Consider the following 16,173-nt stretch of genomic DNA (forward strand, 5'->3'; position numbering starts at 1 on the left):
CCGTCGCTGTGAGAGAAGCGCGAGAAAAACGGTGGTGGCGGTGGCAGTGGCGGTGGCAGTGGCAGTGGCAGTGGCGGCTACAAGGCAGGTGAGAGAAAAGTTGGTGATAATGGCGGTGGAGGTGGTTGTGAAGGAGGAGAGAGATTGGGATGGGTTTAGATGATTGATTAATTAATTTTGCTTAATATGTTAATAACATATAATCTTAATCATTTAATATGTGTAAGTAAAGTTAACTAAGGGTACATTGGTCATTTTAAGTAAAAAAAATTACTAAAAGGGGAAAGTTTTAGTTTGTTGCAGATAATGTGTAACATCCATTTTTAGAAAATGTTGCACATAATGCGTGGCGGAGGAAGTATAAATAGACAATAAGAAAAGTTTTATAATGGTAATTTAATTACATTTAATCACAAATAATTGATTTTTAGTCATTTAAAATGTGATTCTTTACTAATAATTTTTATTTGTATTGGATTAATTTTATGCATATTAGGGTAACTTTTATTTATTTTAGGGGTAACTTTTGATCAATCTAGTCTATCTTTATAGTGGATGTACAATAATTATTATACACCCGATTTTTTTTTAAAGTTTGTGAAACATATCAAAGTTGTAGATAACCATTAATGGAGGTAGTATATTGTTAAAATTTTGTCTAATTACTCTCTCCGTTTTTAAATACTACTCAATTTCTTTATTTGAAAAGTTTTTATAAAATTAAATTAATTTCTCTCAGTGGATCCACCATGATGATATTTTTATTATTTTCATATTCACGTTTCACATTTTTTACACACACATTCAAGTTCAAAAATTGCAAAGAATACAGCAAAAAATTACAGCTTCACCAATTCACACTTTCCGTTGACCAATTTTCTTCTTTCCAAAACCCACATTTCAAAATTAGATATTATCATTAGTCATTACACCACTCAAAATGAACTTCCAATCCAAAAACAGCTCATTCACCTCATCACACCTCCATCTTCCTATATATCCCCTTTCCTAGTTTCCTCCCTTTAGATCCGCATTTTCTCTTTCTCTCTCCTCCGTAACCACCACCACAACCATGGACGTCGAAAAAGCAGCGCCGGAAACCTCCCCCAACATCCTCCACCACCGCCACAACCACCGCGATTCTTACGCCGCATCCGACGCCGGCGACGCCACCACCACCGACACAACGCCGTCGGTGGAAAAGATGTTTGCCGGAAAAATAGTACCGACATGGCGGAATCAGCTGACTCTTCGAGCTTTTGTTGTTAGCTTGATTCTCAGCGTTTTGTTTACCTTCATTGTTATGAAGCTTAATCTTACGACTGGTGTGATTCCGTCGCTAAATGTTTCGGCTGGATTGTTAGGGTTCTTCTTTGTTAAAACTTGGACGAAGTTTCTGGAGAAATTCGGGGTTCTTAAACAGCCGTTTACTCGTCAGGAGAATACTGTTATTCAGACTTGCGTTGTTGCTTCTTCTGGAATTGCGTTTTCCGGTAAGTTCATTTTATCTATTTTGCTAATTATTTTTGGCTCGATTATGATATACGGCTATAAGCAACCTGTATCATTAGTTTAGGAATATAGGTCCATTGAATTATTAATGTGCAGTTAATGCTTAATGTTTAACATTTTGCTTTATATGATTTGTTTTTTTAAGGTTGAGTACATCAGTATTCTTTATCTTATTATATATAGTAACTTTTTCAGGATTAAATCAACAGATATACGGAGTAGTAACTTTAGTTTATAGGATTAGATTAGTTAACAGATGATAATAACAACAAGAAAATAAGGATTTTTATAATTTGTATGTGATTTTAAGGTTGTCCTACATTTTTTTAGTGATACCAACTTAATTTCAGGCATTATTTGTATTTTAAAATATGAGAAATTCGGATAATGCTGTCGTTTATTTGGAACAAGGGTGGTAAATATTTGTATGAAATTATGTTATTTTTGGGGGTTTAATACTTCCCCAATGTTTTTAATAGTTGCAACATACTTTTTTACGGTATTTAAGAAATATGAGGTTTATATGATATAATATACTTTTAAATAGGATGAATGATTGTTAGTAATGTAATTTAGTGAGTTATGTGATTTAAATAAGGAAAATAATATAGTTATTCCCTAAAATAACTTTCCGGTGTTGCAAGTATTGTGACATTTTCATTTTAGAAAAATAATGTAATTTTTCATAATACATGCTCCATGTCACCATATTTGAAAAGCATGTTACAATTATCATTTAGACATTTACCGCGCTATCATAGAATCATTTACTTTGTACTCCGTATAAGTAGCTGTTACACTAATTTTGGGTTATTTTAATTTAGTGCTAGGAAGAAATTACCTAACACCCAAAAGTTGTTTTTTTAGGATTTGAGTACGTGAGAACAAATTGTTAGCGACATCCTACTTTTTAGGAATTCAATTTGGTTGTGATTCTTGTTACTATGTGAGTAACGTGACAATAATTTTTTAGAAACATCCTGTTTTTTAGGAATTCAATTACAAATTTTCCTGTTACGTAAACTTTTCAAGTACACAGATCAATAACTAAATTAAAATATTATTATTAATATTACAGAGTATAATTGATTGCAAAATTTGCATCATTAATACAAAATGGAACCGTGTTCTAGTAAAAAAAAATGGAGTCATGTTTGAGTAAACACTTTGGAACCTTTGCACGTGAGGGTTGCCCAAAGCAATGATTAATGAGTCTAGTGGAGTATAATTTGTGATTAGTCATTGATTAATTATTCGATTAATTGTAATTTGAAAGTGCTATGAATCTAATTGATGTCACTTGATTCGTTATCATATGAGTATCCCACATTCCCGCATAACAATGGATGTGGACCAAAGTGAAAATGAAGATGCAAAAATTTATTTTGTGGACATTTTGTTGTGGGCCCCACAAGCGTTTTCATACCCTTTTTTTCATTTTGTTGTTTTTGGAAATTTAGGCCCACTTAGCTTTTTTTTTTTTTTTTTTTTTTTTTTTTTTTTTTTTTGTTTTTATTTAATCATCGATGTTATCACCTTTCCAACTTGATTTATGGATAACGTGAATATAAATTTTGAAGCATGCGACATTAGATATAGATTGACCAATTTGTAAAATAATCAATTTAGATTTCGACTTTTACACACAATAATTTAATATGACTCAAATTAAATTTGAAGCTGATTTAACTTGATCGACTCAACTCGTCTATTTCTTGAATTGACTCCTCTAGTTAGATTTGCAAGTTTGAAAGAGAAAATTTATCTTTAAATAAAGGTTCGGTGTTTAAACTTTTTGCACCAGCTTGTAATTGTTCTTCAAGTTGGTTATTGTATGGAGTAATTAATTATACTTCATTCATTTTAGTTGTAATATTTAATGCACTATTCACATTTGCTTATTTGATCACAATTTCAAACTTTGTACTTTTTCACTTATTTATAATTAGAGATTAATGTAGTGCTTGTTTGGATAACCTTCAAAAGTGTTGATAATAGAAATTCATGGGAATTTGCATATGAGATGGCTTTTTAGTTGACAATAAAATAAGAAAATAGAAAAATATGGAAATTTAAATTTCTTACAAAATATTGGGAAATAAATTATGCATTCATTGATTAATCAAAATTCATGGGAATTTCAAGTTTTTGTTCAAAATCAAACAAGATTAATAAATTCCTAGGAATTGTAAGTGGGAAGTATTTTCCCACGTATATGATTTCCTATAGTAATTTACTTCCCATATAAATCAAACAAGCCCTAAATAAACAACAAAATGTATATTGACAAGCGTAAAAGTTAAAATGTTACAAATGTAAGAGACTCGCAATATTTGTAGAATGATTAAGAAGAGCCAGAAATAATATATTATGACTATACGAGGGTTATGTTAGAAATCTTAAGCGGTTTATGTAATATGGCCTCCGTTTTCATTAGATATTTAAGTAATTATTAAGTTTATTGTTCCCATATATTTTTAGTAAATTGCTCAGTGGGTGGGTGTAAGAATACCATGATTAAAGAATGAGAGAAATTACTAGTTTGTGTTTATTAAAATTATAAAGGAAAATTTTGGATATAGATAACACAAAACTCATATAAAAACAATACGGAGTACACGAGCAGTGGCGGACCCACCCTTGTGTATGGTGGGTTACGTGACCCAGCATAAAAAAGGTTAAAATAATAAACATTGTAGTAGTTAGTTGTATGTTGCTCACTAGTCTAGTGGTTTAGGCTTTACATTTCTATTCAATGAACATGGGTTTGATACCCATGGGTAGCATTTTGGGCTCTCAAATCCTACCTTATTAGTTTTTTTGGGTTCCTTTCCTTCTCTTTTTACCTTCTTAATATTTATGTTTTCTTTATTAACTTCATCCCTCAAATCCTATCTTCTTAGTTCTCACTAGGTAACTTGTTAAAACTTGTCATTTGAAATCTTTTGGGTACTTTCATTGGTCATTTGTCATTATCTGTCACAACTCCTCCTCCTCTCCCACAAGATATTTAATAATTTCGGAGTGATTTTTTTTAAAAAAAAAAAAAAAAAATAGCTTTTACAATATTAATGTAATAATTATTGATTTGTACGCGGTCGATGGGAGACGGTGACCCAGCATCCGTAAAATCCTGGATCCGCCATTGTTTACGAGAGTTCATATTCATATATTCCTTTGATAATCATATCATCCTTTGATAATTATGATAGTTGAGTAGTGATAATTGTAATTGATCCATTTTCAACCTACAGCTCTTCATATGATATTATGATATAGTCCTGTGAGTAATTTACATAGTTTATGACAAATTTGGTATAGTATACATACTTTAAACTAATTTTGAGTTTCAACCATAAGCTAACTAATAGAATACACCAATCATGTGCTACAACCAGAACCTTAAGCTTTTGTTGAGTTTATGCGGAGCCACCGTTACAAAAAGATCATGGGCTCAAATTTGCGTTTATTGTTGCTACTATAAGATTAATGTGACTTGTGTAAAAAGACGTGTTGTGAGATTTTGTTAGATTTGTTCTAATATGTTATTTTAACATATAAATCATTTTTAAGAAATTAGAATAAAGAATTGAAGTGGGTTTGTGGGTCACACAGTTTGGAAACTTTGAATATGGACTTGTAAGCATAACGATATTTCAGCAATGTGGACCAAAGTTTAGGAAAAATAAATGCACCAAAATTTTCTCTTTAAAGAATAGTATTTACAACACAAAGCACGCCAATTTGATAATATCAACTACCTTTGTAAAGGTGGGGGCAATACATTTCTGTTACCATTGATCCTCAACTTTTTTGGTTTTAACAGGATCAAAACACAAATAAAAATCTACATAACATTAGCAAATTAGCTTGACTAATCCGGTTGTATCTTGCAATTTGGTGCACCCTTTGACACAAACTCTGTCACGGAGTACTGGTCAACAGACCCAACATCTAGTCGTTTGTACTAAGTAGAAATCCGTTGATAAGAAATTTAGGTTTGTAGTGAGATGTGGCGGGGTAGTGCTAAAGTCAATGTTAGAAGTTGTCATTTCAAATTTGCATATTCCACGGATATTTAATTTCTTGATTGAGGACTTGTGGTTGAGAATTGTACAGCATTAGAGTAGCTTAATCACAAGCTGTTATTCACATGCTAGTCTTTATTCAACTTGAAACTCTTGTCTTAGGGCCTGTTCGCTTACGTTGAAATTCAGTTCAGTTCAGTTCAGTTTAGCTCAGCTCAGTTTAGTTCAGTTCAGTTCAGTTCAGCTCTTAATTTCCTTCTCTTATAAAATATTCAATTCAGTTCACTTCAGCTCAATTCAATTCAGTTCAGTTCAGTCAATGAGAACAGGCTCTTAGATTGTACTCTTATATTTTAATTGGCTCTGGTGGTGTGAGATTTGGATAATATCTTGGATTCTGATCTTTTAAAATTAGTTGTGACTTGCTTTTAATCTTGATCTTTTTATGGAGAACGGGCTATCAAGCCTAATTAAAGGACTAAAAAAAAGAGTTTTAATGTTAATTCGAAACAGTAAACAACTCCCCAAAGTTGTACAAAACAAGGTTGGAATTTAGATTATGGACCCAACATGATGCTCACCGTCGCACTAAAAGAGCACATGTGCTTATGTAAAAGAACATGGCATGATAAATGAACATGTTTCATGCTGTTTTATATCATGGCTATTAGGCTATAAATGTTTAATGCTAAGGAATGATACACTTGATTGTTTATTTTTGTATCTACATGGTCATTTTTATCTTATTTCAGTGAAGAAATTAGTTGAGCGTGCCATAAAGTTGAATACTTTGGATTACCATTACTAAGCAAACAGTTACTTATTTGTATGAAAGGAGTTGAGCACATCATCTAACTTTTGGCTCTATTTCTGATGAATTCTATTGCAGTACCCTTTTGTGACACTCATTGAAAACATTATATGGTTTCGATTGTACTGGCTCCAAACTATTTGACTCAAGGGGAATGATAAAACATTTTATTTTATAATCTTATAAGGATATTATGGACAACAGGGAAGGATTTAAGTAGGTAGATTATATTAATAAAGAAATCTCTCCTTAAGTGAATATTTGTGCTCTTACATTGAGCTGCTGTGCTTCATTGTTCTTGATATATGACATTGGGTGGTCAACGATATGAGTACAATTGTGTCGTATTGCTGGGAAATGTGCAGGATGCTAGTGAAGTCATTCTTTTGTGCATAATATTATCCTTGAGAATTGAATACTTGATTAACTCAGATGCAATTACTCCAGCTTATATTAATGCATTATGGTTCAGCCATTCGGCATTGTTGTGTTTGTCCTTTAACTTTGCATTGAGATGGCAGCTTGATTTGAAGTATTGGTGTAGCATGGCTTCTTGATCTTGTTATGAATCCTCCTTTTTAAATTTGTTGTGTTTAGATAAGTAATTATTATTATTTTTTAATGTATTGTACTTAATCTTATTTTGTGCAACAGGAGGTTTTGGTAGTTACATTCTTGCAATGAGCTCAAAGATTGCGACCATGGGAGACAGAGGCTTTCAACACGACACCAAGGACCCACGTCTGGGATGGATGATTGGGTTTCTCTTTGTTGTTAGCTTTCTTGGTCTGTTTTCAGTTGTCCCTCTTCGGAAGGTTGGTATATTCTTCTCATCTTGATGAATGTTATGAATCCTATACAGCTATACTTTATCAGCCATAATAATGCAATCTACCTTAATCATGTCTTACACCAAATTGAATATTCCTAGGTGAATTGGCATGTGCTAAAAATGTTAATGTTTCAAATCCACCCTCAATCACAGTTTGCAGTTTTTTTTTTTTTTTTTTTTAATTTAGAGTCTTCCTTTCCCGGAGATAATTCTAACTTCTAAGTACTAGCTGCTCTGAATTATATGCGGCGTAGAAATTGTTATCAGATCTGTAGAACTCTACTTATGCTGTTATGCACTTAAAATGAAACATGTGGTGCAAGTACAGTATTCCCACCAGGCGACCATTGCGATTTATTAGATTATTTTTAATGCTAATCGACTTGATTATACAGGGCTCCCTCATATTCATTTTCTAACTTAAACCAATACTCCTTGATCCGTTTCCCCTGTCTTCCACTTTGAACATCATCCAGATTCAGCTTCTCTGATACAACTCCATGCATTTAATCACACTGGGTTCATTGTTTTCTTTGCTGTTATTGTTGACCTGTAATTCTTTACACTTTTCTCTGTATGTTCCCTTAAAAAATTTTCTATTCTGATGAACTATCTTAAACTTAACAAAATAACGGCTATCGTTTACAGATTATGATTATTGACTTCAAACTTATATATCCTAGTGGGACTGCTACTGCCCACCTAATTAACAGCTTTCACACCCCAAAAGGAGCCAAATTAGCCAAGTAAGGCTTTTAACACAGTTCAATGTATTGCAACTGTCTCCTGTCAGCATGGCAAGGCGTTTGATTTGACTTGATTTTTGCTCTCATCCTTTTACTTACAGGAAGCAGGTAAAGACTTTAGGCAAGTTTTTCACATTCAGCTTCTTATGGGGTTTCTTCCAATGGTTCTTCACAGGAGGAGATACTTGTGGATTTACAAATTTTCCGACTTTTGGCCTGAAAGCCTTTAGCTACAAGTATGTATATGAATTTTGTTCTGCCTCAGCTGATCCTTTGAGTTAATTAATGATTTTGGCAATTATAGTTCCACATCTTATATAAATATCTCTCGTGCTTAAAATATCTAAATTTTTAATGAGCCACGAGTGATGTGAGTTGAATGGATACATACTGTTTGGCAAGCTGAATGATTTTTTATTTCTTCAACTATATTCAAGTTTACGCATAATTCAGTTCTGACCTCTGCTTGCTTTTGTGTTGGGATGTAATCACAGGTTCTATTTTGATTTCTCAGCAACTTATGTAGGTGTGGGTATGATATGCCCATATCTTATTAACATATCTTTGCTACTTGGAGCAATATTATCATGGGGAATCATGTGGCCCCTTATAGAGACGAGGAAGGGTGTCTGGTATGATGCAAGCCAAACAAAAACCATGCACGGTTTGCAAGGTTACCAGGTACTTCTTGTTTCATTTTTTTCTGCATACTCCAAAAGAAAGATGTTCATAGAAAGTTTATCTCTGATTTTCTTGCAGATATTTATTGCCATAGCTATTATCCTTGGTGATGGACTCTACAACTTCATTAAAGTCTTTGGACGCACGATTTTTGGTTTGTACAAGCAATTTCAGGCCAAAGATACAGGCACTATTCTTCCTTCTGATCATTCAGATACTGATGACTCTTCATTACAGTCATATGACGATCAACGAAGAACTCGGTATTTCCTCAAGGACCAAATTCCAAATTGGGTTGCTGTATGTGGCTATGTTGCCATTGCGACAGTATCTATCATTACATTGCCTCACATCTTCCATAGTCTCAAGTGGTACCACGCCTTAGTCATGTATATAATTGCACCAATGTTGGCCTTCTGTAATGCTTATGGATGCGGGCTTACTGACTGGTCCTTGGCATCAACTTATGGAAAATTGGCTATCTTTGTTATTGGTGCTTGGGCTGGTGCTTCGCAAGGTGGGATTGTCGCTGGACTAGCAGCCTGTGGGGTCTTGATGAATATTGTTTCCACAGCATCAGATCTTTCCCAAGACTTCAAAACAGGATATATGACACTAGCATCTCCCAGGTCAATGTTTGTGAGTCAAATAGTAGGTACAGCAATGGGTTGTATTATCTCTCCTTGTGTCTTTTGGCTTTTCTACAAGGCCTTCCCTGATATAGGCGAGCATAGTTCACAGTATATGGCACCTTATGCCTCCATATACAGGAGCATGGCCACTCTTGGAGTTGAGGGATTCGGTACATTGCCAAAAAATTGTCTGACACTATGCTTGATATTCTTCGCTGGAGCTGTGGTCATCAACGGGATCAGAGACTTTGTGGGGGAAAGATGGGCAAGATTTATACCAATCCCAATGGCGATGGCTATTCCTTTCTACATTGGAGGTTACTTTACCATTGACATGTGTGTTGGTAGCTTAATACTTTTCTTATGGCAGTGCACTAACAAAGCCAATGCTGACGCATTTGGACCTGCAGTGGCTTCTGGGTTGATTTGTGGAGATGGAATATGGACTCTGCCAAGTTCTATACTTGCTTTGGCTGGTATTAAACCACCCCTCTGCCTTCAGGTTGTTCCTAGGCTACATAGTTGAAAATTTTACGATTTATTCCTTGTCATAGGCGCAAAGTGTTACTGTTATTTAGGTTTACTAGCTATACCAATTGTAGATTCTTGTAAGCTGTTTCAAATCTGAACACTATACATGTTAAACTTTATATGTACTTTTTTGAAGGAAAAATTCTTATATGTACTTCTGTGTTTGAGCAAAACTGCCATTTACACGGGTAATACAGTGAAATCTATTACAAAAGATCATTTGCTTGATCTGACTAATATTACTCCTTTATCTTTATTCATCTTCAAGTATACTATATTGAAGCCAAACATGTAAATAACTATAATCGATGATCAGCATTCATTTACTTTCTTTTCTCATATCCTCTCTATAAAAAAGGTCTATCTAACAAATGAGTAACATTTGATAAACTCCATCAATGAGAATTCCAAGCTAAGTATAGAAGGCTTCAGTACTTAAATTGAATTTATAATAAAGATTAAGCCGCTTTATGATTCATCATCTTCTCATAATTTCCTTCTTACCCTTGTTACGTTATTTCATTTCATACTTGAAGCTAAGTTGACCAACTGTATCAAGGGCTGTTGAGATACAAAACTTAAGCATTAATGAGTTCACGGACAGAAGTCTTTGACTCGTTCACAGAGATGTCGACAAATTCAGACAGTATAGACCTGAACTCTTCTCCCGAGAGTGTTTCTTTCTCCAGCAAAACGTCTACAAGTTTATCAATTGCATCTCTATTATTTCTGATATGCTGCTTCGCCACTTCATAAGCTGTCTCAATTATACGACGTACACATGCATCTATGTCTTCTGCTAGCTTTTCCGACATTGAATTTCTTGCCAACAACCTCAGAACTACATCGCTTTGCTGAACTGCTGGATCAATCAAAGCCCACGGTCCAAGTTCTGACATTCCAAACATTGTTACCATCTGTAACATATGAAAATTTGACAAGATTAGTCAAGATTTCATGATTTTTAGTATAATTCCTTTTAGCCTCCTTGAAGAAACTAATCATATTCAGAGTATATATACCTGTCTAGCTATTTGGGTAACTTGTTGCAGGTCTCCTGCAGCACCAGTAGTGATTTCTGGTTCACCAAAAATGACTTCTTCTGCTGCCCTTCCCCCAAGACCGCCTACTATCCTAGCAAACAATTGCTTCTTTGACACGAGAGTTGGGTCTTCATCCGGCATGAACCATGTAAGACCTCGTGCTTGACCTCTTGGTATCAGAGTGACTTTCTGTACTGGATCATGTCCTGGAGTCAAAGTCCTGCAGATTTGCATTTGCAATTCAGTAAGCCCTTTACTATTAGAGGAAACTGATAGTATTTATAAAATCCTATTAAAATCCCTTTTAGTTTTTCTAATTTACACCAAAGAAACAAGATATAATTGGTACTATATGCCAAAGAATAAAATGTTAGAACAATATCAGTTTAAATGCTACTTACGCGCTTACAGCATGTCCAACCTCATGGTAGGCCACCAAAATCTTGCTTTTCCCATCAGTCATTGTGGTTCCTTCCATTCCTGCCACGATGCGATCAATTGAGTCATCAATCTCCTTTACAGTAATCCTTGCTTTTCCTCTTCGACCAGCTAGAATGGCAGCTTCATTCATAAGATTGGCCAAATCAGCTCCACTGAATCCAGGAGTTCTCATGGCAACAACACTAAGTGAAACATCCTTATCCAGCTTCTTGTTACTGCTGTGGACCTTTAATATTTCTTCCCTTCCTTTCACATCTGGTAGTCCAACTGAGACCTGTGAATACAAACCACTTTAGCAACCGCGTAAAGCTAATTCTTCCTAATGTATGCACTTCTTCTCACATATTCAGTAAAAATGTATGAAAAGAAGTAACTTTGTTGGGACATTTTAATATAGCCTTCTTTTCCCACCTTAAATAAACTTCCATTATTTTTCATTCAAACATGTTAGTTATTACTGTACTAGAATAAGAAAACCAGAACAAACCTGCCTGTCAAATCTTCCGGGTCTAAGCAATGCCTGATCAAGTATCTCAGGCCGATTAGTAGCTGCAATGACAATAACTCCAGTATTCCCAGCAAAACCATCCATCTCAGTAAGCAACTGATTCAAAGTTTGCTCTCTTTCATCGTTCCCTCCACCAATGCCTGTCCCTCTTTGCCTCCCAACAGCGTCGATCTCATCAATGAAAACCAAGCAAGGAGCATTTTCCTTGGCCTTGTTGAACAAATCTCTGACTCTGGAGGCCCCAACTCCTACGAACATCTCAATGAATTCAGAGCCTGAGAGGGAGAAGAACGGCACTCCTGCCTCGCCTGCTATTGCCTTAGCTAGCAGGGTCTTCCCTGTTCCTGGTGGTCCAACCAACAGAACTCCCTTAGGAATTTTTGCTCCTACTGAAGCAAACTTCTCTGGGGTTTTTAAGAACTCCACAATTTCCTGGAAGTCCTGCTTTGCCTCATCAACTCCTGCTACATCGTCGAATGTTACTCCTGTGTTTGGTTCCATCTGAAACTTGGCTTTGCTCCTGTTTTACAACATACATGATAATTATGTCATGATTTTTGCTACATTCAGATGTAATAGTTGATTTTGTGGTAACTGCTAATTCATGCTGTAACTGTTATTGAGCTTCTATAACATTAGATAGCTATGTCATGTTTAGAAATTATGTAATGGTCATTAAATATCTTAGTTGCTAGCTACTCTTACAGTGTAGCATGTAAATTTGTAAAAGTAACTAATTAATAGCATTTTCTAATTTGCTTGTGCTACTAATCCAGTTAACAAACGGTGCATTTGAACTCTAGATATATATATCAGATCAAATTAAAATCAGATACCAATTAACTCATAGTGTAATTTTTAAAATTGGTTATTAATATGATTCTTTTAACTTGTAAGATATCAATTTATACTACAAATGATAATGTTACTTGTGTGTTGTGTTTTTAAAAGCTATAACACTTTGACTTGCTCGTGACACTATTTGAAAACCCCACTTCAACTATTATCATTTGTAAATTATTCGCAAGATTAACTATATTTATGTGAGGTTTTGTTATAAATTTTAAACTTTTTGAAACGGAGGTGGTAATTTTATGTTACTTTCACAAAATTTCTTTTTCCAAAATATGACAATAAATCTTAACAAAAAATTGTGGCCTTACTTTTTAGTGCTAAAAATCCAGAACAATCTTATTTGAAAAAACAAATATTAATACATTAAACCAATAATATAAAAAAAAAAAAAAAAAATTAAAAAGAGAAGGAAAAAAATTACTAACCTACCAAGCCCAAAAGGCAAGTTTGGGCCTCCACCAGGAATATTGGGCCTGGAAGCCCTAAAAAGCAAAGCACCCAAAAAAATCAAAGGAAAAGCAAGATTACTCAATAAATCAAGTATTGCAACTTCCATATTAACCTCTGGAGGATTAACAGCAAAATCCACATTTTTATCCTTCAACTTTCTCACTAATTCAGGTGGTAACCCAGGCAGTTCAACCTTAAGCCTTTGTATTTTATCAAGGGCATCATTGTAAATTTCTACAACCGCGGAACGGCCATTCTCTATCAAGTCCACCTTCCTCACTACACCTTCATCCAAGTACTTCAAGAAACTTGAGTATGATATCCTATTAGAAGCTAAATCTATTGGTCTTGGTGGACTTGTGACCTCCGCATTTGCTGGATTGGGCTTTCCACTTAGTAGCCCAGCTCCAGCTCCAGCTCCAGCTCCTCCAACTAGGCCCAGCCCACTTGATGATAAGAGCTTTCTTCTAGGAATTTTTGTATGTTTAGTGTCTACATTTGTTGTACTATAACATGGGTTTTGATCTTTGTTGCTTGCTTTTGGTAATTGTGTTTCTTTTGGAATATCTTGAGGTTTCCATTTTGGGAGATTGTAGCGAGAGTGAGATGGTAAAGAGAGTGAAAGAGCAGGTGCCATGTTTTTACACTAATTGAGTATCAAAGCTAGTACTGAGTAATATTAAAACTTAACAACAAACACGACTTTTACTGACTACTAAAATCGGTTGCTAAATGCAAATATATATGACTTTTTAAAAAAATGCAACACTGCGATTTTTGTTGTATGTTTGTATGAAGATCAAGGGAAAAGGAAATTTGGTATATAAATAGAAGAGTTTAGGATGATTCTAGGACATGAACGAACTTTAATTAGGAAGTTGATATTAGATATACTTCTTAGATATAATCCAATAATTCGTTTTCTATAAAGAAGCATCTGGATTTGTCTCAGTTTCTTTATAGTTTGGAACTTTGCAACTATCACTAAACTAGTATTAGTGACAAAAGTGTCTTTCTTTAACTTTGATTTGCAACCATAAGTTTGGTTATAGTGCTACGGTCCATACACTTGGGAATTACTTGAGCAAAATGCTGGGGCCTTAGCATTGTGGTTTAGCTATCACTATCAGTATATATGTGTAAGACTTTGTAATCAAAAGCTAGACCAACCTTTGTAGGTACTTTGTCAATGGCAAATTTAACAAGGACAAACACAACTTTGGTTTAACTAAATCAACCCATATATTTATATAATCTATAAAAAGATCATAAATTACAATTTTTGTTAACCAAAAATGTCTTAGATCAGTTAGATGTAATTTGACCTGCTCATGCCCTGGGTTGGGTTATCACAAGGGCCAGTTAGGTACAACTTGAAAATCACTTGACCTAACATCACAAATCCACTACATGCCCAACATATAATGATCCTGAGACATGTCAATGAGCCACGAACCTTTGGATCAGTGCATGACGTCATTTCATGAGTTCCACATGAGCTTGATGGACCAGGCTAGCTAGTATATATAGTATGGTGCATCGGTTTGCATTTCAACCCATTATCAACCCATTTTTGTATCAGAAGGTTTCTGGTGCGGCCAGCCACATGGTGCGGCACGGTACCACGTCAGTAAACAAGTAACCCACAAACAAAGTAATCTCTAACTGACCTAGTAACCCCTAACCAAGTAATCCCTATCTGACCTAGTAACCCTCGACTTAGTAACCCCTGACCTAGTAACCCCTAACCGACCTAGTAACCCCCGACCCAGTTGCCCCTGATCAACTTAGTAACCCTGGACTAGGTAACCTCTCCGTACCCACTACCCTACGCCGCCAACAACCACACAGCCACCAACTAGCGTACCCACTGCCCCACGCCACCACCACAATTCACCGAACCCATAACCAAACCACACCTAAACCGCACCCATCCAGACCCACACCACGATAGCACCCAAATTAAACCACACCCAAACTTTAGATCCAACCAAAACACTAACAAATATCCACCACAACAGCAACCAAACCTTACCCAACCCTTTTCCCACCACAACAGCAACCAAACATTACCAACCACCATATCCCCACCCAACCACACCCACCCAAACCACACCCACACCACGATAGCACAAACACAAAATAACCGTAAAAGAAAAAATTACAAATCGTCAAAAAAAAAAAAAAGAACAAATACCTTAAAATTTAATAAGTGCTTCAAATTTCACTTTGAATATGGTTAAAAAGGCCAAATTCAACCATGAAAACTCTAGATCATGGCTAAATTTGGCCTTAAAAACCTCTAGCTAGTTTTCCGGCGACGGAGTACAAGAAGCTCCGTCCACCGTTACAATTGCTGCACCAAATAACTTGTTTGGATGGGTTAACTGGAGGAGAGAGATGAGAGAGGAAGAGGATATGGAGCTCGGTGAAGGGGTGGGTTTGGGTGGGCTAACTAGAGAAAAGAGGAGAGAGGAAAAAGAGAGATGAAGAATAAAACAAAAAAAAAAAAAAAATTGTGGCTGGTCGTACGGTATGACCATCCGCATATGAAACTTTGTACTTCCTATAATATCTACTTCGTAATACTATCTAGTATTAGAGGTGTCAATTCGGATAACCCGATGGAGTTTGGATCGGGTCAGTTCGAATCGGATATGTTCGGGTCAAAATTATTCTTTTAACTCGAATTGAGTCGGGTCGGGTTAAATTCGGGTCGGGTCAAATTCGGTCGAGTCCAGGTCGGATATGGGTCAGGTTAACTCCAAATCGGTTCATATTCGGTTCAGATAAATTCAAGCCAGGTTAATTTCGGGTCGGATGAATTTAGGTCGAGTTGATTTCGGTTCGGTAAAGTTCGGTTCGATTAAGATAAGGTAGATTCAGTATTTGGTCAATTTTGATTCAAATCCTTTCTGTGTTTGTCTAGTTTTTGGTCGAATTGACCAAATTCAATATCCAAATAAGGTCATTTTTAAACTTAAGTAATTATTGATTTTCTTACCTTATTTTTGGGTCGATATCATGTCATTCATATGTCATCTATTAACTATTACTAAAACAGAAAACTGCTAACATCATCATTTCCTCAAATTGTACATGT

At 35.3% G+C, this 16,173-nt stretch overlaps 2 protein-coding genes across 2 annotated transcripts; one reads left to right on the top strand and one right to left on the bottom strand.

The window, feature by feature from the left end:
• Positions 1-908: 908 nt before the first annotated feature.
• LOC145629016 (putative metal-nicotianamine transporter YSL7) lies at positions 909-9,923 on the top strand. Its single transcript, XM_081681483.1, has 6 exons — positions 909-1,493; positions 7,006-7,166; positions 7,832-7,929; positions 8,031-8,165; positions 8,424-8,610; positions 8,689-9,923. The coding sequence occupies exons 1-6, from the start codon at positions 1,073-1,075 to the stop codon at positions 9,766-9,768; spliced, it is 2,082 nt and encodes a 693-aa protein (XP_081537609.1). The 5' UTR covers positions 909-1,072; the 3' UTR covers positions 9,769-9,923.
• Positions 9,924-10,026: 103 nt separating this feature from the next.
• Positions 10,027-13,747, bottom strand: LOC145629015 (ATP-dependent zinc metalloprotease FTSH 6, chloroplastic-like). The gene is made up of 5 exons (XM_081681482.1): positions 13,046-13,747; positions 11,745-12,285; positions 11,218-11,531; positions 10,796-11,036; positions 10,027-10,690 (listed from the first exon to the last, which is right to left on the bottom strand). The coding sequence occupies exons 1-5, from the start codon at positions 13,705-13,707 to the stop codon at positions 10,352-10,354; spliced, it is 2,097 nt and encodes a 698-aa protein (XP_081537608.1). The 5' UTR covers positions 13,708-13,747; the 3' UTR covers positions 10,027-10,351.
• Between the last annotated feature and the right edge of the window lie 2,426 nt (positions 13,748-16,173).

This window comes from Chenopodium album, chromosome 4, assembly GCF_948465745.1.
Source record: "Chenopodium album chromosome 4, dcCheAlbu1.1, whole genome shotgun sequence".
Taxonomy (NCBI): Eukaryota; Viridiplantae; Streptophyta; class Magnoliopsida; order Caryophyllales; family Amaranthaceae; genus Chenopodium; species Chenopodium album.